Source organism: Rousettus aegyptiacus, unplaced genomic scaffold (genome assembly GCF_014176215.1).
Source record: "Rousettus aegyptiacus isolate mRouAeg1 unplaced genomic scaffold, mRouAeg1.p scaffold_m13_p_12, whole genome shotgun sequence".
In the NCBI taxonomy this organism is placed as follows: domain Eukaryota; kingdom Metazoa; phylum Chordata; class Mammalia; order Chiroptera; family Pteropodidae; genus Rousettus; species Rousettus aegyptiacus.
In genome coordinates this window covers 24906131-24931011 of record NW_023416287.1, presented here as the reverse complement: position 1 = coordinate 24931011, position 24881 = coordinate 24906131, and the positions used below count along the sequence as shown (strand labels likewise).

General features: G+C 36.3%; 1 protein-coding gene and 1 pseudogene across 3 annotated transcripts; both read right to left on the bottom strand.

Annotated features, from left to right (window-relative positions):
• Window positions 1–62: 62 nt before the first annotated feature.
• CRLS1 (cardiolipin synthase 1) lies at window positions 63–24881 on the bottom strand. 3 transcript variants are annotated; one of them, XM_036229657.1, is made up of 8 exons: window positions 24377–24772; window positions 23942–23985; window positions 21598–21735; window positions 16525–16654; window positions 4773–4858; window positions 3855–3923; window positions 2188–2279; window positions 63–736 (listed from the first exon to the last, which is right to left on the bottom strand). In XM_036229657.1, exons 1-8 carry the CDS (start codon window positions 24627–24629, stop codon window positions 649–651), a joined length of 900 nt encoding a protein of 299 aa, XP_036085550.1. In that variant the 5' UTR covers window positions 24630–24772; the 3' UTR covers window positions 63–648. The 3 variants fall into 3 exon arrangements, with proteins under 3 accessions (XP_036085550.1, XP_036085551.1, XP_016008346.1); XM_036229658.1 differs by lacking the exons at window positions 23942–23985; window positions 24377–24772 and adding an exon at window positions 24800–24881; XM_016152860.2 differs by lacking the exon at window positions 23942–23985 and having other exon boundaries at window positions 427–736; window positions 24377–24793.
• On the bottom strand, window positions 21156–21274 carry LOC118610542 (annotated as a pseudogene).

The following is a 24881-nucleotide window of genomic DNA, read 5'->3' as shown; positions in this document are numbered from 1 at the left end:
TAAACTAGGCACCTGAGAGGTTGGAAGACTATTCGACATGAACTTCAATATCTTCTATTTTGATCTCAATATTTTCAAAACTTATAGCATTTATAATCTCTTTACAAGTTTACTTCATCCACAACTAAGCTACCTTTATTGTCATTATCCTAAATGATTAAATATTAACCATATGAACTGTTAATATGTACACCGATCAAATTAAACATAAAACTGTGTAGCTGAGTTGTGGAAGATATATGTTTAAATCCAGGAAATTCCCTAGTGCTTTGTGAGCAGTCTAAATTCTATTGAAGAAAAGTGGCAATTTTCCAGCTTCCATGCTCGGGTCTATTTTTTTTTTTTTTTAATATTAAAAAGTGACTGACAATAATTGGAATAATTGGTTCCTTAAAGTTAATCAAGAAACCTATGATAAAAAAATTCTAAATGATAGTTTTATTTGTATTTAAAAATACATTGGAAATTTCACATATGCCCATGATCAAACTTATTTTCAATGCACATTACTTAAATTGTGATGACATGGTTTGTTCTGACAAGTCCTTTTTCAAGCTGAACACCAAACTAGGGAAACTCCTATAGATTTCCATGGGCCCCGGTGCCAATGATGTGTATTGCTTCCTTGCTAAGGATGATGAGTGACCTTCATCTGCCTTTTATCACCTGAACAGTTTTCCGACCATAATGATAGTAACTGTAAGCTGATGCAGCTGTGGTGAAACCTGTGCAACACCTTTAATGAAAGGAAAGGAAATTTAGTTGTCAAGTCTAAAAATCAATAACTATGAGAATGATAGAGAATACATTTAAAAGAGTTTAAAAAGTAAAAAAGGCTATGTGGTGTAATTTTTTTAACTACAAGAATTTAAATACACTGCTTTTAAGACTTCATTTGAATCAGTAATGTCAAATCATTAATCTAGTTAATAACCCTTAAAGATATTAGCAACTGTCATTTTTACCCAGACATCACTCTAGGTGTCTTTCATTTTATTTTCACAACCACCTCACCTTCTAGAGGAGGAAACGGAGCCCCAGAGAACATGCTCAGGGCCACAGAACTACATTTGCGCCTGGCTTGGCTTCAACTCTACAGCCATGTGCTCTTTCTACTGCTCCATGCTGCTTAGAGTATCAGACTCTATTTCCTGAATATCTAAGCCATTTAAAATAAATTTCAGCTTTCTTTACTGATTTTTCTTAAGTGAATTTACCAGTGCAACCAGATTTGCTTGAAATTACATCAGTGATGCTCACAGCTTGCTGAATGTTTGCAACTAACAGGCTAACTTTTTAGTGCACCAGGTACGTCTGCTTCTACCAGGTGAGGTGTAGGACCATCAAGATTCAATTTTCATTTGATCCTAAAGCTGTTCATGCCAGTTTAATATTCTAAAACTAATATTCATAAGCCAACAAAATGTACAAGTAGGAAAAGTTGCTATTTCTGAAAACTAAGTTGGATGCTCTAGAAAAACTTGGATAACAAGGTCAGTTGCTAAAAAAATTACTATCAAAATATGCAGGGAATATATTTGTTAAAATACTGGAGAATATGGTAAGAAACCTAGAAAATTTCTATACTCAGATTGCTTTGTAAATGTCTTAAATTCTTATATCACTTTAAAGAAGCAGAAAATGAAAATCAGAGAGGTTGTATTACGTAGTTCATTCAAGAAAAAATCTGAATTTGACATGTTTTCAAGGCTACAATTAAGCACAATAAGATGAAATTCAAACTCCTTTCTCCAAGCGTCTCCCTCACTCTGCCCCTTTGACTAGACTGGATGCACTTTCCCTTAGACTCTGCCACCCTCTGACTTTGCTCAGGGTGTCCTTCCCCTGAATGGCCTTTCCTGTAAAAAGTTCACCTAGACATCATGGCTCAAAATGCCACTTCCTTCCTAAAGTTTTCCCTCTTCTTCCAAACTACAACTCTTTCCTTCCTCTGAACCCCAACACATTATCTGTACTTCTCATCTCTTTTAACTTGCATGAAAGCTTCTATAACTTCTACATCCTATATTTAATAATAAGCTTAAGAATGATATTGATCCTAAAATATACCCCAGAGCTTTACCCAGTTGGTGCTCAATAAACACTATAAAAACAAAGTAATTCTAGGACTGCCAACATTAGCCATTTTGTTGACATTCTCACAAAGTAATTCTATATTTAGCTTACCACAGTATCTGAAGGTAAATGCTGTCAGCATAATTGAAAACTGGAGCTGCCAAAGAAGCTGCCACCAAGATTAACTGGACTGCCGTGTTTACCTAAAAAAAAATGGAGTCATATATGAACAGTGCCGGCCAGATCCTGTTTCCAGCTCATGAGACAAAGGCATAGCCAGCCCATCACAGTGTAACACAACATACCCTCAGCATGCTTGATGTTATAACATCCCTGCCACAGAAGCTGGCATTCCCATGAAAGGGTGAACTTCACTAACTGGCCCATCTGTCTGCACAGCTGCTTTTTACAGTGACGAGGAGAACAACTATCAGAAAATAACCACTATCTTGAATTTCCATAGCAATTTGATAATGTTGCAAAGTTCTCTGCAACATTAAATTTTAATGTTGCTCATTAAAACAGCCCTGTGGATATGCAAATAATTAAGCCACTTTTTCACTTGCCTGCAATCAGAGCAGGTTAAAGATCCCAATCTAGAACCCAGATTTCCAGGCACTTTATTCCATGCTCCCTTCATTTGCTTACCTGTCAAACCTATGAGGTCAGAAAAATCAAATACATTCATCTCCATGAGAGAAGTTCTCTGGAGGAAATGAGTAGGTTTCTCTACCCTAAAAGGCAGCAGTGAGGATAAAAGAAAACAACCAAACACTGGAGACTCTCACTGCTCAATGAGAGAAGTGTTGGGGGGAGCACGTGAAGTATGAATCAGTGGGTGATATGCTGGAGAAACACCTATGTTCTATCACTCATTCTGCAGCAAAATTACAAGGATTCCAATTAGTTTAAAAAGTAATTAAAAACTGTCTGGAGAACTCCTTGCAAATTCAAGGATCTGAGGCATCTGCCCCTGTACCTCTTTGAGCTACTTTCTATGTAGCAGTACACTCAAATTGCTGTGCTTGATACAAGCATGTCATGTGAATCAAAAAAAAAAAAAAAAAAATCCCAGGTATGTAGGTTAAAGTCCATACCAAGAAGTCTGCGGTATAAGTAATCTCACCACTCTGTGCCAGAGATGACTGGCATCCCTAACCGTGAAACCTCTGCCACAGGGGATGGTACAGAAGAATGATTAGGGCAAACTTAACAGGCCACTTGAAAAACAAATGTGCCTAGAGAGGCATTAATAATGTCCTCTCTGTGTACCAAGATTGGATATAGTTATTGTTCTACGGAGGGCTCAGAAAACTGGATGGACAACTAAGAATAGCAATTATTTACTGGTGAATTAAACTTTCTCCTACCCCTCTGCATGTAACAACAGATCGTGGAAAGTCAAAGACCTTGTTAATTATATGATGTTTTCACCACAGGGAGGGGTTTAGTGAAACCAGAAAGACACTTTCATAATCTGTGTTGTATCTCAATCAAAATGCAATTACTTTTCTTCTCCTTCCACCTTCCCTAAACAGTGGCCCTATTACTTCATTCAAAGACTTAAATTCTCAGACCAACAATACAAAACACATGCATATACTAAAGAGCCGAAAAGCTTGGAGGACAAAAAAATTGGGTAATGACCCCACTCTCTATCCTCTATAGTCAATGCACTTAAACCTGTCTCATTTTTGGCTGCTCTAGAATAAGATTTATATTCATTGTAATAAAAATTTACAAGGGAATAACTTAAAAGGACATTGGGTGTCTCTTACCTTGCTGATGAAAGTTGGTTTTAACCTAGCAGTGGCATAGCAAGGATTGAAATACTTAGAAAGTGTTCGCTGGAGAGGACAAAAGAGAGAAGGTTTATTTATCATTCAAGTTTAAAACAAACATTTTATTACATGTAGGTAACCGTAACTGAGTGCTTACAACATGCCTGAATCTATGTTAGACAAACCCTTTATCTGCACTTTCTTTTATTATCCTGAGCACTATTTACATTCTTTATAAATTATACATGGGTTACTGAAAATGGATTTTTAAAACTTACAGATTTCTCAGTTCCTATAAAATTCTAACACTGTAGCCATCATAAAGTCTGCCTGACTATATCTTTTTATAAATCAAACTCAATAAATCCTTATCATTATTTTCTTTTATAAACTAAAAAACAAAAAGGAATACATTACTGCTATTTTTAGCGGCCTGAGAACCGAAAGATGAGGTTATTATGCTTTGTTTACGTGCTCAGACATTAGTAGAACCAATGAACATATATGCGAACAACCCATTCTATGATCATACAACTGTGATTTGGCAGTTCTAAATAATCCATAATAGAGGCTAAATGAGACAGCACGGGAGGCCTGGTTATACAAAAACTCCTAACAGTTTGTTGCTAGGGATGGGGCTCGCTGGTCTGGGTTTTATGTGCTCTCAACTGAAAAAATTTTGACTAAAAACAAAAACATGCTTTTTAAAAACTGATTATTTATGTGTTCATTGAACAACCACCACAGTGAGATGACAGTTAATCTGTTTTTTAAAATTCTTTGTAAATGGATCAAAAAATAATTGCCATAATTTATTCCCATAAAGTGAAACTCAGTATACAAAGGAGTGCTTTTTGTTTTTTACCTTAAGTTATAACGAAGAATAAAAGAATATTTTTTTTGTAACAAACTCACCGGTGTTGGAAGAGTTCGATATCTGACATAAAAAACAGCAGCAATCAACATTATATCTCTTGAAATTATCATATAAGTAAGTGGAACTGAAAATCAAATATAAAATAATTCTGATTGGGATTTTAAAAATTACTGAGACATTACACATACAATGAAACTCCTCATTCAGCCTTACCATAAACTGGAATTTCTCATAAGTAAAAATTTTAACAATAAACACCTATTGATGGTTTATGGCCCTTACAGTGAACCACTGATTTTTATATTCTTTAACCATCCCTCAAAATAAAGTGAAGAACAGACTAAGGCTTTTAAAATCTATATACGCCATTCAGAATGTTGATCTTCAAGGCCTCTTTTTTTTTCTTCTTGCATATGTTTTTAAGCTGCAGTTATCAGTATCAGCTCTACTCAGTCCCACTATCTCCTTTCTTTCTCAGCTTTGTGAGTTTGGAAGGAAGATCACTATGCTCACTGGAATTACATGGGATGCGATGGTAAAGAGGGTGCAAAGGATGTCAGGACTCAACCAATCTGGCGTCTCAGGACCTTTGATTGCTTCTGCATTCTAGACTATTTTATGAACAGTAAAATTTGTTGGGGAGAAACAAAATATTTTCATTCTTGTCTGGCCAGTTCCTACCCAAGTAATTGCTAATTTTTCTCCTACACCATTCGTTCAATGAATTCTTAACTAAACATGAATTAAACTTGTCAATAGTTTTCTCATTATTCCTTAGACTCTACAACATGACCTCTGAGCCAGCAGAGGATATTTCAGATGGAGACCTAAGGAACCTTACTTACTTATTCTTTTGTTGAATGAGAATGGAAAGGCAGAGGACTTGTTTCACTTTTATATCCTTCTCCACTGCAGAAGTTTTAACCATGAAACGTATCATTTTTATAAGAAAAAAAATTTTTTTTTAAAATAAAGGGGAAACAATCCTAGGACTAAAACTCAGTTCAAAATGTTTCAATTACTAAAATAAAAGGATCGTGCACATCCCTTCCATACTACTTTCAAACAACTCTTTTGTGAATTACTTTTGAGGCTATACTATGGTCCTCTCCAGTTTTGACATTCTGATTGTGTGACTTGAGAAAAATCTCACTAATTACGCATTTAAAATTCTGATCTGATCATAGCCATGATGTAAGTGTTGATCCTTGGCCTAGTCCTGGGTGACAAGACTATTCCAAGAGAAAATGCTTATCCACTCAAGTAAGTCATGGTATTTGGAACACACAGAAGATGCAACTATATGAGCTAAATAACAAAACAAGCCAGCTAGCCATGATTTTTAGAAGCATTTCTGTGCATATAAAAAAAAAACTTTTCTATAGCAATCACTAGCTGGCAAAATCTAACAATCAGATTTTGAAATGCAGCAAACTCATGCAAATTACATACAGTAAATCTCCTAACCATAACTTTGGAAGAAAACAAACACCTGCTAATGTATTTCATCACCACCAGGGCAAAAGAATATGACTTAATTCTAAACGAGAGATTTCTGCATAAGAGGAAATAAGACAATTCAAAGACTTGGATTCTAGTTCTATTAACTGCCAAAATTACCATGGGTTACTGAGCATCTGGCATTGTTTTAAGCATTTCATACATACACTGTTATTTAACCTACATATCAACTCCAAAAAGTAGGCCCCATCATTACCTCCATTTTACAAATATGGAAAACAAGTCTCAGGCAGATGATATAACTTGGCCAAGGTCATCAGTTAGTAAGTAGTACAGCTAGGAATACAACCTGGGTCTATGGAATTTATAGCCCATGCTCAGGGCACTGCATTAGGCTCCAACACAGCAATGTGACTAGGAATTAGCATTTCTGGACTCAGTTTACCATCTGTAACAGTATGGTGGTAGAAAGGTTGTTAATAAGATCAGGGGTTCCCCAAACTGATGTCCTTCAGAGAATCACCTTGAGAGAGCTTCATAAAAGCACAGATGAAAGCACCCTAGGGGATTCGATGCACAGTCAGGCTGGGATCTCGCAGAACCAGGTGATCTCTAAGGCCTCTGCCAACCGACAATATATATTCGGGCTCTTACTTTGCTTCTTCGGGCAATTTTATCCAGTTTCCAGGCTTTTGAATGTTCTAAGCTCCCGCTATCTCTCCCAGCCTTCCCTTCCCTTTGCTTTGCTTCCAAGACTAAAGTAGCTTTCATTTTGCCTATCAGAGTATGATAGCATGTTAGTGCAGGCAGTGGGGTATAAAATCTGTAAGAGATTACTCCAAGGTTTTCCTTCCTACTTACTAACTCGGTCTGAAATATAGTTCATGTCTACCACAAGGAGGTGCATCATGGTCAAACTTTAGTAGTGTTAAAGGGAAATAATAAAATCAAGTCACCTTTACAAATTAAATGTGGTCATTATCAGTATCATGGGCTATTATACTGAAAATAATAAAGTTAACAGATCATTCCAGAAATTGATTTAAACCAACAATAAGAATTGCTGTATAGTAAACTGTAAACAACATAATGACATGGAAAGGAACCACTACCTGGTAAAGGTGGCAAGACAAAAATGCACATAAGTAGAAATTAACTTGGACTCACATCTGATACTATTATAAACGTAACAAAACAAAGGGTTTGTTTCCATCCTCCTTTCCCCTTCCAGAGAAAAAGCAAGAAAAACAGAATTATTTACTATCTAGCTGAGGAAAAAAGTAAAATGTCTTACTCTTGAAGCAAGGCTATTCAAATCAAAGTAGACAGAACTTTAACCAAAAAGCAGCGTAAATATAAGATGATACAAGACTACATATACACATCTTTCTCTCCAAAACCCATATAAAATGACAGTAAAGGAATGAAAGAATATAAAGTCACAAAGACAAAGAGAATAGGTAGAGGAGACAAATTTCGAAGTTTTGACTGCGTTTTCTAGTAGTAAGTACCTTAATAGAGTGGGAAGAGCTGAAACCTAAGTCCTTCACAAAGGGATGCTCAGGAGAAGCACAGAGATGGCAAAGGAGGCAACAGATATGGCGATGGAAACAGTGCTGGTGGGTGGGATTAAGTTAAGGTCAACATACTGAACACTGAGACACCTCTCCCTCCTCCCAAGTTCCTCTCATAGCTTAGCTCCTAAAACACTGGCGGCAAAAAGAGCTCTTATTTATAGACTAGACCTAAAAGTACTGAGAATTCTGAGCCATGCCTGGTTCCCGCCTGTTCACCCTAGCAGAGAGCACATCACCCAACAAATTCCACCAATGCCCAGATGGAGCTCAATTAACATTTTATGCCTTACTAAAATTAAGCAAGCAGCCAAGGATCATCGGATATTTCAGTAAAGTCTCCACTGTAAAAGCAAGACCAAAACAAACAAAGAAAACGAATGAAACAGATACAATATAGGGGGGTCAAAAAAAAACCTCTCAAAAATATAAATACATACAGTCATGCACCACTCAATGACAGGGATACGTTCTGAAAAATGTGTCCTTAGACAATACCATTGTGCAAGCGTCAGAGTGTACTTATACAAACCTAGATGGTATAGCTGACTTCACACACAGGCTATATGGTATATGGTACTGCTCTTAGGCTACAAGCCTTTACAGCATGTTACTTACTGCACAAAACAAGCACAAGAGGAAATGATGTGATCAAGAGACACAATAAACACAAGATGTATGAGGCTGTGGCCAGTGTAACACAGCATAATATTTGACAGCAAATTTTTGTTGGATATACTCTACAACAATAATAGAAAGTATAGAATGGTAAATATATAAATCAGTAACATAGTTCTTTATTAAGTATTATGTACTATACATTAATTGTATTGCTACATTTTTATATGAATGGCAACATAATAGATATGTTTACGGCAGCATCATGCATCATTACAAACACATGAGTAATGTGTTGTTCCCTATGACATTATGATGGTTTTGACATCACTAGGCGATAAAAAATTTTCAGCTCCATTACAATCTTATGGGACCACTGTTACATACATGTGGTCCATCACTGACTAAAACATTAGTATGCTTTACATAACTGTATACTGAAACATTATTATGCTTTACATAACTGTATAAACAAGTAGGACAGATAGGTAGGTAGAAGATATCCTGAATGATAACACTCATCTATGAAATTTAAAGGAGACTCTTTTATGAAACATTGCCATTTGCGACAACATGGATAGAACTCGAAATAATTATGCTAAGTGAAATAAGCCAGACAAAGTTGAAAATCACATGATATCACTTACATGTGAGATATAAACCTAAAAGCAATAAATGAGCAGGACAATCAAACAGAGACTCATGGACATGGACTATAGACTAGTGGTTCCTAGTGGGGTGGAAGAGGAGGGGGGAGGTGGACAAGGTAAAGGAGGTCAAACATAGGGGCAAAGGGGAAGGGTGAAGTGCGTAAAGGGGATCAAATATATGGCAGATGAAGGAAACTGGATTTTGGGTGGTAAACACACAATAGAATATACAGGTGCCAAATGATAATGTACACCTGAAAATTATATAATTGTATTAACCAATGTTACCTCAATAAACTTAATTAAAAAAAAAAAATTCCAGAAAGAAGAGAACCAAGAAAACAGGGTAGAAAGCTATTAAAGACATAATATACAATTTCCAGAACTAGATCATGAGTTTTCAGACTGAAGAGGCCTACTAAGTACTCAGCAAAATGAAAGACTCACACCAAACTGGAGTAAAATTTAGAGCATATACCATTGCATAATTTCAGAAAACCACAAGAATAATAAAAATATCCTGGGATTATGCTTCCGTTAACATCAGACTTGATAATTTGGAACAATCCTTAAAAAAAATTGTTTTGAAAGCAAAAGGCTTACATGATGCTAAGAAGGTATCAGGCAAAAAACTCAGAAAAATAAGCCTAGACACTCAAAGCCATTATTCCAACACATAGAAGGAACACACAAGAGTATAATGTGTGGTGGTAGCCTCATGGAGTCTAGGAGATAGTAGTCAAAGCCCAGAGCTGTCAGCCTTGGGCTCTGATAAACCACTCCTAACTGTGAGCCAGGATCTGAAGGACTATTCCCACAGGATTGGGAGAGGAGATATTACCAAATAAATTAGGCCTCATAAGAATGCCTCATCACCTGACAGCCTAGGTGGTCCCAGCCTCTTAGCATTCCAAAGCACCTAGCAAAACTGAACAAAAAAACCTTCTCTGCTGAGTAATACCATCATCCTAGACATCAAAATATTTCTCCAAATTATTTTTTGAACATTAATTCAATGTCTCAACAGTCAAAAATAACCAAAGACACAAGCTACCATAAACTCAATAAAGTAGACAAATGAAAGAGACCCTCAAAAGATAGATTTTAGAATTATAAGAGACTATAAAACAACTAAACTTACTATGTTCAAAGGGACATAAAAACAAAATTTTCATTTGGGAACTCAAAACTATAAAAGATGATTTAGTAAGTCTGAAGAATAAAACAGAAATTCTATAGCTGAAAAACAGAAGAAAAATTGGGCACAGCTGAAGAGAATTAGTGAAGTGAATGAGCGGGTACATTGGTAAGAGGTTAGAATGGAGCCCAGAAAGATAAAATGAAGTAACATACAGAAAAGAGGCTAAGACACTTAAAAGACACTGGAGAAAGTCTAACATGGGTACACTGCAGTCTGAAAAGAGGAGGAAAAAACTGGCATAGCATGATCTGAAGATTGTGGCAAGGAATTTTCCAGAACTGATTAATAATATCAATCCACAGATTAAAAAGCCCAACAAATTCCAAGCAGGATAAATAAAAAAAAAATCATACTCAGAAATATTATTGTGGAAAACCAAAGACAAAGGAGAAATCTTAAAAGCAGTCGAAGTAAAAAGATTTCATTCAAAAAAGACATGGACTACCAGTTTTCCTGTTACCAACAATGGATATAAAAAGATGACGCAATAATATGTTCAATGTGCTCAAAGAAAATAACTACCCGCCCAGGACTGCATACTTGGCAAAAATATCCTTCAGGAATAGAGGCAAAATCAGACAGAGAAAGGCAAATACTACATGGTGTCATAAGTGAAATCTAATTAAAAAGTTGAACTCATAGAAACAGTAAAAATGTGGCTGTCAGAGATGAGTGTGGAAGAAACAGGGAAAGGGCAGAAAAGGGTATAACCTTTCAGTTTTAAGATGAATAAGGTCTGAGGATTTAATGTACAACATGGTGATGATAATAAGAAAAACAAACGGAATAATAAACATTGCTGAGAGTCACTTAAAATAGAGTCAGGAGGCTATTAGGGAAGTGTGACGTATACACATCTTATACCTTAGTTCTCTGAGCTACTTGCTGCTAGTTAATTGCTAACCATGTTGCTAAACTCAGCTCAAGGTCAAGTCATAAACATCCTGGAATAACAACTGCTACACAGACACATATAAATTTTACTTTCTTTGTAGTTTCTGCCTCCCTCATTTACATATTGGAATCAACCAATCCTTGTTAACTTAAGCTGAATCCTTCATTTGAATAAAAGATACACTTTGTGGTTTTTGCCTTAATAAATTCTGCCTGTTTTTACTCTCTCTAGAGTGCAGTTTGGATTGCTAACTTAATCTACATTTTTAAAATCTGAATCCTTTAAGACCCCAAATAAATTTTTAATCTGTTTTAAAGCCTCAAATCTTTATTTGTTACCAGTGACTATAGTTAATAACTTTCTATTATACTGAAATTTGCTTAAGGGATAGAATGTAAATGTTCTCAAACAAAAAAAGAAAAAAAGGCAAAATAAAAATATTTACAGAGAAATATAGACAAGAATGTGCCACTTGTACTAGATCTGCATTAGAAGAATTTCTGGAGATATACTTTATGCAAAAGAAAAATGATTCCACATGGAAGGTGTAAAATACATCAAATAAAATAAACTCCAAAAAAAATAAATATAAAGATAAATCTTAATGAACACTGATTTTATAAATAATATTATGAGGGTTTAAGAAATACATAAATTAAAGTATGACAACAATAACCTAAGTTGAGAAAGAAATAAAGGGAGGTGAAGTATTCTAAGGCCCTTCCAGTACCCATAATGAGCACAAAGTTTGATAAACTTTGACAATATAAGGATGAATGTTATAATTCTGAGAATAGCTAAACGAAAACAAGAGTGTAATACTTTCAAACTGGTACAGGGAAAACAAACGTAATGATAAACTATATATAAAAGTAGGGCAGAACATATGGGCCAAATAAACACATAAAATAAAATGGAAGATTGCTACACAAATATTAGTACTCACAGTAAATGTTAATGGATTAAATATTCTGATTGAAAAGTAAAATATTTTTATACTGGAAAAGAATAAAGAAAACCTATCTAAGTATTATTTATAAGAGATATCTAATACATAAAGATATGGAAAAGTTGAAAGTAAAATATTTATCATCATGCAAACAATGATCAAAAGTAAGTTAGTGTAACTATATGTAGTAATATTTCACAAAAGAGACTTTAAAGCAAAACTCATTATTACAGATATAGATGTTACTCCAAGTAAAAACATTCAATTCACCAAGGAGGCATAACAATTTTAATTTATATACACTTAATAGTATGACTTCAAAAGACACAAAACAAAAAACAGTACAAAGAAAAATGAAAAATTAGACATACAGTAGGAAACATTAACCTACTCTTTCAGTAAATGACAGAACAGGCAGACTCAAAAAAAAACGGAAGTCAGTGAAGAAACATTTAAACATCAGAATTAAAAACTTGACCAAATGGACATATATAACATCATACCTAACTAATACAGAATAAACATTCATTTGAGGTATGCTTTAAATGTTTATAAAATCTGACTGTATACTTAGATTGAAGACCTACAATTAGAGCCTGGTTCTCTGATTACAAGGTAGTTTTGCTTGAAATCAGTAACAAAAAAGATACCTAAGAAATCCTACAAATTAAGAATCCATTTTTATTGCCACACAGTTTAAAGAAAAAGTCATAATGAAAACAGAATATTTTGAACTCAATAATGACAAAAAATGCTATTATCAACATAAGAGATGCAGTAAAAGGGGTATTTGGGGGAAAATATACAGCCTTAAATGCAAACTTTAGAAAAGATTAATTGAAAAGCAATGAGTTAAATATCCTCCTATACTATACAACAGCATTTGCCATGAAGATAAGCACTCGAAATGTGATTGGTCTGAATTTAGAGGTGCTGTTAAATGAAAACTATACACTGGCTTTTAAAGACACAGCATCAAAAAAACTCGATATTTTTTTATTGAATACAATTGAACTGACAGTATTATCTCCTTGGTTAAATAAAATGTTATTAAAATTACTTTACCTGTTTCTTTTTATTTTCAACACAGCTACTAGAAAACTTCAAATTACATATATGACTACCATTATATTTCTACAAGACAAAATCATCTAAAGAATTTAGGAAAAGAACAGCACAGGAAACCCAAAGAAAGAGGAGAAAGAAATAAAAGAGTAAGACTTAATGAAGTAGTAAACATATCAGAGAACCATGACAAAGCCCAGTTAGTTCTTTGAAAAGGTTGGTAAAACTGACAAACCATTGGCAAGACAATTCAGGAAAAAAACGTAAGGGACAAATAACTAATAATCAGGTTAAAAGTGGGGACACACTACCTCATCTATAAACATAAAAAATTAATGTGGATACTATTAATGGTTACTGGTAATTTTTTTTTTTAACGTAGCTGAAATGGACAAGTTTCTAGAAAAACATCACAACGTACAAAACAGACAGAACATGAACCAGAAAACTGGAATGAATCATCCTGTTATGATTTTTTTAAAAACTGAATCGCCTATTTTAAAATTCTTTCCCAAAGAAAATTCCAGGCTTTGATAGCTTTAACAAACAAAAAAGTTCTACCAAACACTGAAAGAAAGAATAATTGTAATCTCACACAAACGTCTCCTGACAGACAAAAAAAAAAGGTAGACTCTCTAACTCATTTTATGAGATTAGTATAAACTGGATACTAAAACCTAACAAGGGTGTTCAGAGAAATGAACTCCAGGACAATCTTGTGGATCTAAATAGGAAATCTTCAACAAAGTATTAGCAAATCAAATCCAGCAATATTTAAATATATCATGACCAAGTTAGATTTGAACCAAGAATTTCAGGCTGGCCTAACATTTGAAAATCAAGAATGTACTTCACCACATATTAAAAGCCTAAAGGGGAAAAAATATGACTACAATACATGAAGGAAAAAAGAATTTGATAAAAATCAATATCCTATTATAATAACTCTAACTCCCAAAAGAAGTGAACTTTCTTAACCTGAAAAAGGGTATCTACAAAACCCTACAGGAAATGTCATATATAATAGTGAAATATTGAAAGCATTCCCTTTGAGAATGGGAATAAGACACAGACACCACACTCCTATTCAACTCTGTACCATGTAGCATAGTAAGGCAAGTAAAAGAAAAGGTAAAAGGATTGGAAAAGAAGACATACACTGTCATTGATTATAGACAATATGTAACTTAGGATACAGAAAATCCAAGAGACTTTTACATTTACATCATCAGAATAAGAGTTCAAAAGTTTTACCAGACACAAAAATCAACATTAGAAGTGATTTTTACCTATCGATTAGCAGTTATTACTGTATGAAATATTTAAAAAGCTACCATTTATAAAAACATTAAGAACTATCAAGTACCTAGAAATAAATCTAAGAATACTACCTTTCAAAAGGAAACATTTTGACATTTTTAAAAGACCTAAATAGAGCAGATACCTCATATTTGTGGAATGGAAGATTCAATATTACAAATATATCGATTCTTCCATATAGATCTAATAAGTTCAATGCAATTCCAATTAAATCCCAACAAATTTTCTGGAGAATTTGAAAAGCTGATTCTAAAATTTGCATACAAATGGAAAAGGATAAGAATATCAAAAATGAAACGATTCAACTCTACCAGATATCATGACTTTCAGCAAAGTAATCATAATTAAGGATGGTATCGGTGCAAAGATAGACCAATCAATGGAGGAAAACAGAGACGACCCAGATATGAACCCATGTATATATGGATATTGAAGAGAGTAAGAGAGTACACACTTTTCAATAAAAAGTGCTAATATTAACCTCAGAAGCAGTTCAAAAATTAATTTTTAAGAGACAGAATTTTTTTTTAAACATCAACTAGGAAAATATAAAAAAGAATGTTAAAAGCCTTCCAATACAAAACATAATCACACATAAAGGAAAAGGTTAGAATGGCATGAGACTTCCCAACAACAACATGGAATCTTTAAGTCTACAGAACAGGGTCTTCAAAATGCTCAGTGAAAAGAATCTGCAATTGAAAATTATGCCCAGTTTGAACTTCAATCAAGTATGGAGAGTAGAGTAACAAACGTTTCAGATGTCTTTAAAATAAAGATATTTTTGAGCTCTAAAAATTTGGCCGCCATGCTGCAATCTTGCACAAGAAACAATGGTTGCACTCCACCCACCAAAAGCAGGACCTTAGCAAAGAAGCCATGGAAGCCTGGAAAAATAGACTCAACACGGAAAAGAGAGAATGGAAATCTCCAGAATGATAGTGAAGGGAAGTTTCATCTTGGAAAACAATCTACACTCATTACTTAGGTAAAGCTCACAGCAACATTATCCATAATGCCAAAACCTGGAAACGATGCTATGTTTAATAGGGAAATACCTGGCTAACCTTTGTAAAACAATACAAAAAGAAAAGAAAGTAATTCTGAAAAATGGGAGGCACAAAAGTACACAAAATCATTGGAGTTTTAAATATCAACGGAATGCTCCCATTTCTCCTACAAATTATTTATAGTAATTAGAATGAGACTACCCCTGCCCCTTCAACACCCCCAATCATATACACACAACTCTGACTTTCAAAGAAGCACATAAATATAAGTCTAATTTATTTTTAAATTTAATATGGAAATTTAAAAGCCTACAGATAGAAGAGAAACAGAATGTCTAGACTGAAGAAACTATACTTGACTGAAACACCCCTACATTTCTTTCTATCCAATGCCAATCTAACATGCTATTTAAAGACCATGTGGTAGTTTTTTGTTCTCAGATTCTATTTTTAAATATTGGAAATAAAGAGTTTAATCTGAAGGAGGGTGAAAAACTAAGAAATACAGCTAAAGTAGAAAATGAACAACCAGGAAAACACATGCGAAATACAAAGCAAGATCATAAAATTCTGTTAAAAAGAGTGTTCATATAATGTACATACTATATGTATGATTTGAAACTGCATAATAGTGTCTAAGTAATAATAATGTGAAATTTTAAAAAAATCTTAACGGTTTCAGAGCTCTCAATTATTACGATTAAATTGTACTTAGGAAAACTTTAAATTGTTTTCAAAAACCTAGGCACTAAGAAAATATAACAGTTTCAAAACATTCTAGACTAATAGGAATTGGCACTGAGAAATATTTACTCAATTTTAACTATAAACAATCTTATTAAGAAAACATCAGATTCTACTAGTATAACAAGGATATAAACTCTAAAGCTTGACGAGCCAAACAGTTCAATAGTTCAAAATTAGGGAAACAATTTAAAGTTGAAAATTATATTTTTGAAACAAAATTATTTGTCCATCAAGAGAAATCCTAAGCTTACTGTCATTCTTCCCTGTGCTATTAAAAAGTACGCATGACGGCGTTCTTACCTGGAATAAGATCTGCATAGGTCAAGCTAACATATAAGATACTGATAAGTATTTTATCAGCAAGTGGATCAAGAGCACTTCCCAAAGCTGATTTTTGATTGGCCCAGTTTCGAGCAATAAATCCATCCAACTGAAAATAGAAGTTTTTTTTTTTTAAATAAATGTCACAATAAGTACAGAGTAGATATCTTGAAGAGATACCAGAATAACAGCTATACTTTCAAAATATGTGAATAAAATCTTCAATTTCTTACCCCCAAACCTTTTCACTCTTTCACTGGTATATGGTTAGCTTTTAAATTCCCAACTGGTCTGAAAATAATTTCACTTTTCTACAGTACTTTTCTTTTTCAAAGCCTTCTTATATTTCTGGTTTTCATAATGCCCCTTTGTGGGATGAACCCAAAAACTCACCGAAAGCATGACTGATAGAGTGAACAAGGAGCCCCTCTTGAGCCTTGGGCTGAATTTTCAATGCAGCCCAAACAGCTGCTTTTACTTGCAAGAACTACCATTTACCTGTGAGACTCTTTAACTCCTACCTAGTTTTCTGTGATGTGATCCAAATCCCCAAGTTTCGACTCTTATTATTTTCTTTTTTTTTTTTTTTAAGTGCTACTGTTAATTCCATGACTGGCTATATTAGCATGACCTGTATTTGAAGAAAAAATTCAGTCCTCTATACCTGGCCTACTTTAAATTTTTGGTACAAAAGTACTTATTCACTATTCTTAGAAACAAATATTTTAAACCAGAGGTCATACCTGATTGCCAATGGGCCAAATGGGGCCTGTAGGCTAGTTTTATATATGACCTGCTCAGAGCTTTTAAAAATATAAATTAGTTGCCAAATTTAAATATTCAAAGTCTTACCATAAAAAAAAACCCCAGATCTCCAGGCCTACCCTGGGGCCACAAAATGGACTGAATCCAAGTACTGCCTACCCTCATTAAACAAGGCAGATAGTCTTTGGTTTTCCAAGTCCCTACCTGGCTTTTACTCATTTTTTTTTTAACTTTAAGCTTCAAGAAATGTTTGAATTTTCTAGTCCTATTTCCGAGGGAAAATGTCAAATTAACTTAGATGTAATTTAACATGGTACATTTCATAGGATAAATAAGTCTTCCACGTCTCCATATCTGAGTTAGAGGAAACAGCAGTATCTCAGGACAATGGTTAAGAACTTGCTCTTTGCAGCAGAACAAAACTGGTTCGCATCCTGGTTCTCCACCTTACTGTGACCTTGGGCAAGTTATTTGGCCTCTCTAAGCCTCAGTTTTCCTCATCTGTGAAACAGAAACAGTATTATCTACCTCAGAGGTGTTGGTTGTCTTCAGCATATAATGTGATTAATACTTATGCAGTACTTGACACTTGGTAAACCCTCCAAAAAAGCAGTTACTAGCTATTACTACCACAAATTAAACAACCTATTTTCTTCCTAAGCAGACTAGATGTAACGCTGTCTAACAGACAGTGTCTAGAACTTGGAATCAGGGCCTTGGAAGATGTGGCTTTCAGCTGTTTCTAATCTCAGAGAACTTAACTTCTCATTTTTTCACCATCGTCACTCTCATCCTCACTGTTCCTCTACTTACATGAGATTCCAAGTCAACATCACTGCTCTGCAAATACCTACCACACCCTATTCCACTCTTCTTTAAGCAGGCTATCCATATATTCCAGACAAGCCCGAACCCAAGCAGTTGAACATTGATCAAGGAAAACACAGAAATGGGTTGACCGATCGCAATTCAAATTCATGACCACAAATCTCCCATGGGCACTCAATACTGTCTGGCAACCCTACACCTGCTTACTGTGTTTACCTACTCTTTTCACACTGTCTGCTCTTACCTCAAACTGATTCCATCCCTCCTAAGCCTCTACTCTAACTCATTACTATGTCTATAATTTCCTTGAAAAATAAAAACAGGTTGTCAGCAATTCATCATATTCCCACTTCTAATCTACCACTTACCGGCATCCATTCATTCTCTCTGCCTTTCCTGTTCCCAGGCCCTCTCCTTATGAGATGCCACCATTCTTCCCCACTTCCCTTGCAACATCAATCTCTCCCTTTCTGCCCATTTAATTAACTAGTTAATTAACGACATAATTTTCCCTAGTATGTATATCTTTAAAACTACCTTTCCTTGACCCTCTTTCTCTATGCTCCACAAAGCAAAACTTCCTCAAAGCAATGTCTATTACCATTACCACCTCGCATTTGCTCACTAACCCACTCTGATTGTTCCCACCCTCTAAAGATGGTACTCATAAGAGTCACCAATGAATTCTACATTTTTAGCTTGACATCATCACAAATTAAAGCACTTTCTTCACTTAACTTCTGGGACACCTCACTGTCTAATTTTCTTCCTTTCTCACCAGCTATTCCTACCTCAGTGTCCTTTACCGGTTCCTTCTCTAATGCTCTACTAACTGTTCATTTCTCTGATCCCTTCTCCTCTTTCATCACAGCCTAGAACAGGGGTCTCCAACTCCCTGGCCACAGACCAGTCTGTGGCCTGTTAGAAACTGGACCACACCACAGGAGGTGAGCAGCAGGTGAGCCAGCGAAGCTTCCTCTGTATTTGTAGCTGCTCCCCAGCGCGAGTGTCACTGCCTCAGCTCCACCTCAGATCATCGGGCATTAGATTCTCATAGGAGCAAGGGTCGCTGGTCTCAAAAAGGTTGGGGACAGCTGGCCTTGATAACTTCACCAGACTTGACCATCTATATGCTGATAACTCTCAAATCTATCTCTAATCATGACTTCCTCCAACTCCAAGCTACCATATTCAACTACTCAATTGATACCTCTATAGGGACAACCATAATAGTTCTTGGTATTCTTCCACAAACTCTGCCCTACCCTAAGTGTTGCTAATCACAGAAAATATTAACCTACAAGTACCTGCTTGGTGAAAATAAAAAAACAGAAACAGCCCACCAGTTATATTTAACTCCTTTTTTTCTCATCCCGCATATCCAACCTATCAACATTATCAACTCTATCTTCAAAACATACCTCAAACCCATTCACTTCTCTCCCACTCCAAACTCCCACCACCACTCCCATAGATAACTGTAAGGCTCCCAACCAGGCTCTCTGCTTCTGCTCTTGCCTTCCTATAATCCACTTATTTCCCATATACAACATAAATCAAACCTTGTCATTCCCCTGCTTAAACCCTCCATGAGTCCAGCCATCTGCCTAACGGCCATTCTGGAGGCATCAAAACTTCCATGGAATAAGTGTGAAATATGGTACCAGCAAACTCAGGTTTCCATACACATCATCTTACATACTTAGAAAATGTAAATGAGGGTTCTCCTATTCAGTGACTATTGCAATCTTATGTGGCAGCTAAAAAAAAACTACAAACAAACAAAAAAAAGGATCAAATCCAGTACAAGAAAAAGATCCTGTCTGTTACGGAAAAAAAAAAAAAATCCATTATCGGTATAATGTCCTTGGACAGCATTGGAGAATATATTAATAATCAGCAGAGGCCTTCAGGCTTCAGAGATAAAAGCACAGAAAAAGATTATGAGAATGGGGAGAAGCTATGACAAACGGGAGGTAACTCTGGAAAAACAGAGGTGGCAGCCATTTTGAGAGTCTATATTTGATGCATATTTGGAAATGCCATATAACAAAGTAAATGCCCTCCCTTTGTTTACCTGCAAAATCTTCAGCTAATTCCATACTGCTCACCAGTCAATGGGCAGGTGGAATTTTGTTTCTATGAACTTCAAAGGGAACAGCTGATGTTACAAAGAAAGATCCTATACAACTTTTATTAATAGAAAGTGAGTTTCTCTTTTTTCTCATTAAATATTGAGCAAGGCTTTTCACACATAAATTGGTTTGAAGAGGCACCAAATCAGTACTGCTTATCTGGGTGCTCATATGGATCTAAACCAGTCTTACAAAAGAATACATTGTATCTATTTCTACATGCTAACTTTGCCTTGATTTAAAATTTTTCCTCTACCTTTTCCCTATTTCTCTCAGCTGTGTTTTTGTAGGACATGTCGTTTTATAATCCATTTCAAATCCCTTATGAAACAAGGTAGGTTATAAACACAAATAATGTTATATATCATGATGGCTGGTCAGTCTATGAACGCCTTTTTACACATAATGCAACCTTCTGTTATAAAATTATCTTCTAAGTTCTAATTTGCGACAGGCCAAATAACACCCCCAAACAGTGGTATCAAGGAGCTTTTCTCACCTTTGTTCATCTGCTGGGGGAGTAGAAGAAGGATGCCTAATGCTGAGTGGTCACGGGGTGTGAACTGGGGCGGGGAGAAATCAAGGACCTAATCTGTGCGGTGCCTATGCCCTCCCACCAGCATAAACCTAAAAAGAGCTCTGACCTCTACGACCTCCATGATCACAAAAATTGGCCCAATGTATCCCTCTCCACCAGTAAAACCAACTGTTGCTGAAGATGAGAGTATTTCTATCACAATAAATAGAAAAACAGTCTCACAGATCCTTCATTTCTAGATTTTTTTTTTTTTTTTTTTTTTTTAGGTGAGGCAACCCTTGGCTGACCTTACAGATTACAAGAACCTTCTTAGCTTCAATCCTTTATATCTTTTTTATTTTCTATGCCTACAGCACCTGGTCTTCCTAGGTGGTCTCCCATCCAAGTACTAACCAAGCTCAACCCTGCTTAGCTTCCAAGATCAGATGGGATTGGGCTTGTTCAAGGAGGCATGACCATAGACTATTTCTATCTGTAACGCAAATACTTGATTCTTTGGGAATTTCTAAGAGTTTTTCTTTTATGAAAAAGTTAAAAATCAAGAGTAAAAATCTCCCTCTCATGCCTCCCTACAATCTCTACTGCCTTCCTTAAATGACATAAAGAATAACAGAGTCCCATATAGATGCTAAAGACAAATCCTTACACAAAGTACCAGGTGAAATTCATCTTGAGGATTTCCTTACAAAGAAAAGTGGACTACGCTGTGCTATTTCAGTGTGGCAGAGGCAGAGGCCCTGGGATTTGGAAGGGGAACAAAACAGATGGAGTGCCTGCACAACTTACCAAATCAGTTAGTCCAGCTAAAGCAAAAACTCCTAGTGCAATATTAAAATCTTCTTCGATAATCAAATAGCCCAAAACTGGGGCCAAGCCAATTCTCGTCATTGACAACATATTTGGGATTGTCCATGGGTTTTCATACTGAAACACAAAGGCAACAAAATTTAAATTATATACTACAAATTGATACTTTAAATAACTATATACATTAGAAGAATACGCTCTATCAACTTAAGAGTTAGAAGCTGTATAAACTTTAAATTTAGTACTTTGTTAGTACTTTGAGTTTTTAAATCCATTCTGTTTTGTACAGATGTGCTCTAAAACTGCAAAGGATACAAATGATCTGTCATGTACCCAAACGTAAAGTGTCTACTATATATACAGTAGGTTTTCTTCCTAGAGAGAAAAAGAACAAACATATTCTCTACCACATAAGTCAAGCCTTTGATATATGACTTCACCATTAGAATTCAAAACTAAAAACACTTGATTAAGTGAAACTTCAAGATCTCCTACTTCAAGTAGACAGTCTAGAAAGTGTCAGAAACAACAACAATAAACCCTGGGCCTTTTGGTTTAAAAATACTTATTGTAAATAACCTCCGTCACTCCCCTACAGATTCCCATCAAAAGACTACTAAATACAGTGTGTATGGAAATACGAACGACAAGAAAACAAAAACATTCAATTCCATAACCTCACTACTAAATTGGAGAACTGCTGGAAGAAAATGGAACTAGAAATAAGGATTGAGATCCTTAGGAAATAAAGAGAAATTCAGTAATGTATTCAAAATAGCCATAGAAATAGTAAGATCCCCAACAAGAAACCAAGAGATTTCACACCTCCCCTGTGAGAGCTTTATGATTCCTTGAAACTTCATCTGGAGCCAAGCTATTTGAAGTTGGCACTAACAAAAGGACTTCTTGGCAGCTTCTCTGAAGAACATTCCTTCCTTGCCAAACATAATGTGTTTCATGAAAGGGTATTTCAACTTTAAAATCCTCGGCCTAAGGAAGCTAAGACACCCAGCACAATGGGGTACAGAAATAATAAGAAAATGTATTTTCCTAAGCCTGGATTTTTTTCTCCACTGACTCAAGGCTGCCAAGTCTACCCCATGAGACTATCTCTGCACAAAACTAACCCTAGATAACCTTTCTTAAATGGTAACCAATTTGCCTGAACCTTAATCTTGATTTTTTTTAAAAAAAGTGAGTTTCTACTTTAAAAGACATGTTTTAAAATTCCATGAACAAACCTGTAAAAAGAAACAGAGTTCACCAAAGATACTTAGCTTGTGTTTTTAAAGGGAACCTAGCAAGAAATGTTCACCTCGGTTTGGAGGAATAATGGGGTTACTGGGGTTAGGGGGCAGAATACTGTCATCGAAAGCCACATAAAAACTTCAAATTATCCAGGAAACAATCACCAAACAAGCAGCAACACAAACCTCTACTCAGGGACCTTTTATTAAAAATAGACCACATTACATACCGTAATTAAATAGAAACATTCTTGGAACATATTCCAAATTTAAGTTCAAAGGTGACAGTGTTTCAGAATCCAGAGAAAAAAGTCAGTCTGCAACTATACTGTGGTGAAGAGTAAGTCAAATACCGATTCAATGTCACAACTCAGAGAGGGAAAAAGATAGTTTGAGAAAAACAACAAAGCAAAGGGTCAGAAGGAAGAGGCTCAAAATTAATCTCAGAGATATCCATGGGGAAAAATTAAACACAAAGTTGCAAAAAGCCAAATCGTTTCATTTGAATTAATAAACCAGATAGAATGTTGTTCAGACAGTGAAAGGGGTTCTTTTAAACTCCACATAAACTATTTCAGTTAAATAAAGTACCTCATTAATTTTTAACCATTTCAATTTGAAAATTTCTAAATTAAAATTAAGAGAGCTAATCTCAGATTACCCAACCAGATAACCTGTGGCATACTCGACCAACTACTGCCATTCTGGGAAGGACTTCAGCCAGCATATGGCAACCTCAAAGCATCCAGCATTCCAACCTTAACATGCTTTAGCTATTAGTGGAGCTGAGACCCCTGCCAGGATGTGGCCACCTCAAGCCATGCTGTACAACAGATGAAAGCAGTACAGGGGCCCACTGAAGACCTAACAATTGAAGATGTAATAATTGCATGAGTCTTGCTAACATGACATCAAAAGCTCTCCCACATTTATGCTCTGGTGTCTTCTACTTGGATAGTATTTCAACAGGTAAGTGGACAAGTATTTCCCTCCATTATCTCAAAGAGAGAGTTTTAATCTTTTCTTGTAATTAGAGATTAAAGGATCTTTTAATTAGGACATAAATTATCCTTCACCTTATATGTAAAGTTGCCAAAGGTCAAATAATAGCGAATCGAACCTGCAAAGCAAACAAAAGGCCTGTATAACTTTCTGATGATTCCCAAACTTGCCCCAAACTTAGGGAGTCCCTTCAGAAAATTAAAAATAGGCTTTTAATAATAAAACAAGTGAAGGCTATTTTTACCAATGCAACATCCAGGAGCCAGTCCACCAACTGGTGCGGATAGAAGAGGATTTTAATCTGACTACCGAGACTGAAGGTGGACCCGGTTGATACCCCTTAAATTCATCCCAACCGAATAACCTTCCCGTAACTTCGTTTCAGGTAACGTTTTAAAAGTTCTGAGAAGGAAGCACCCAGACCGGCCAGAGCTCCTTATTCGCATCCAGGACCGAGCCCCGCAGAGCCGGCACGCGACCCTGGGTCGCCCCTCCTTTTCCGTACGTACCAGGCTGGCGGCGCTCGCCGGGCCCCACCGGCCGCCCCGGGCCTCGGCGGCCGCGCCCCCTCCGGCAGTGGGCCCGGGGGTCGCCTTCCCCGCGCCTGAGCAGTGACCCCGCGAGAATGCCCCACGCAGCTGCAGGCCGAGCGCGGCGGGGCGCAGCCACCAGCGCTCCGCCAGGCACCCCAGGCACCAAGGTGCGGGCGACAGCAGGGCCCCGAGGGCGCTCTCCTTGCCCCGCCGCGCCCTCGGCGCCCATGCGGCGCCGCGCAAGGCCTCCCACGAGGCGCGCGCCACACGCGAGGCCAGCATGGCCCTGCGGCCGCGCCGCGCAGAAACAGGCACCGAGAGCTCAGCAGCCTGGGGCACTAAACAGCCGCTTTTCTCTTGAGTACCCAAACCCTCTTTGGATCTCCCCAACCTCCATACTTGTTTTCAAACCCCAGCACGCTCTCTTATACAGGTGGCCTGGAGCCGCCAAGGGCGGACGGACGTCTTCGCGACACTTTTG

What these genes read in the sequence shown, in the direction of transcription:
- CRLS1 (XM_016152860.2), bottom strand. Translation starts at nt 24,682, where the DNA reads ATGCTGGCCTCGCGTGTGGCGCGCGCCTCGTGGGAGGCCTTGCGCGGC. An exon ending in CGGCGAGCGCCGCCAGCCTG is followed by an intron (nt 21,736 to 24,376) that starts GTACGTACGGAA and finishes TTTGTGTTTCAG; the next exon opens with TATGAAAACCCATGGACAAT. An exon ending in CTATGCAGATCTTATTCCAG is followed by an intron (nt 4,859 to 16,524) that starts GTAAGAACGCCG and finishes TTTGATTTTCAG; the next exon opens with TTCCACTTACTTATATGATA.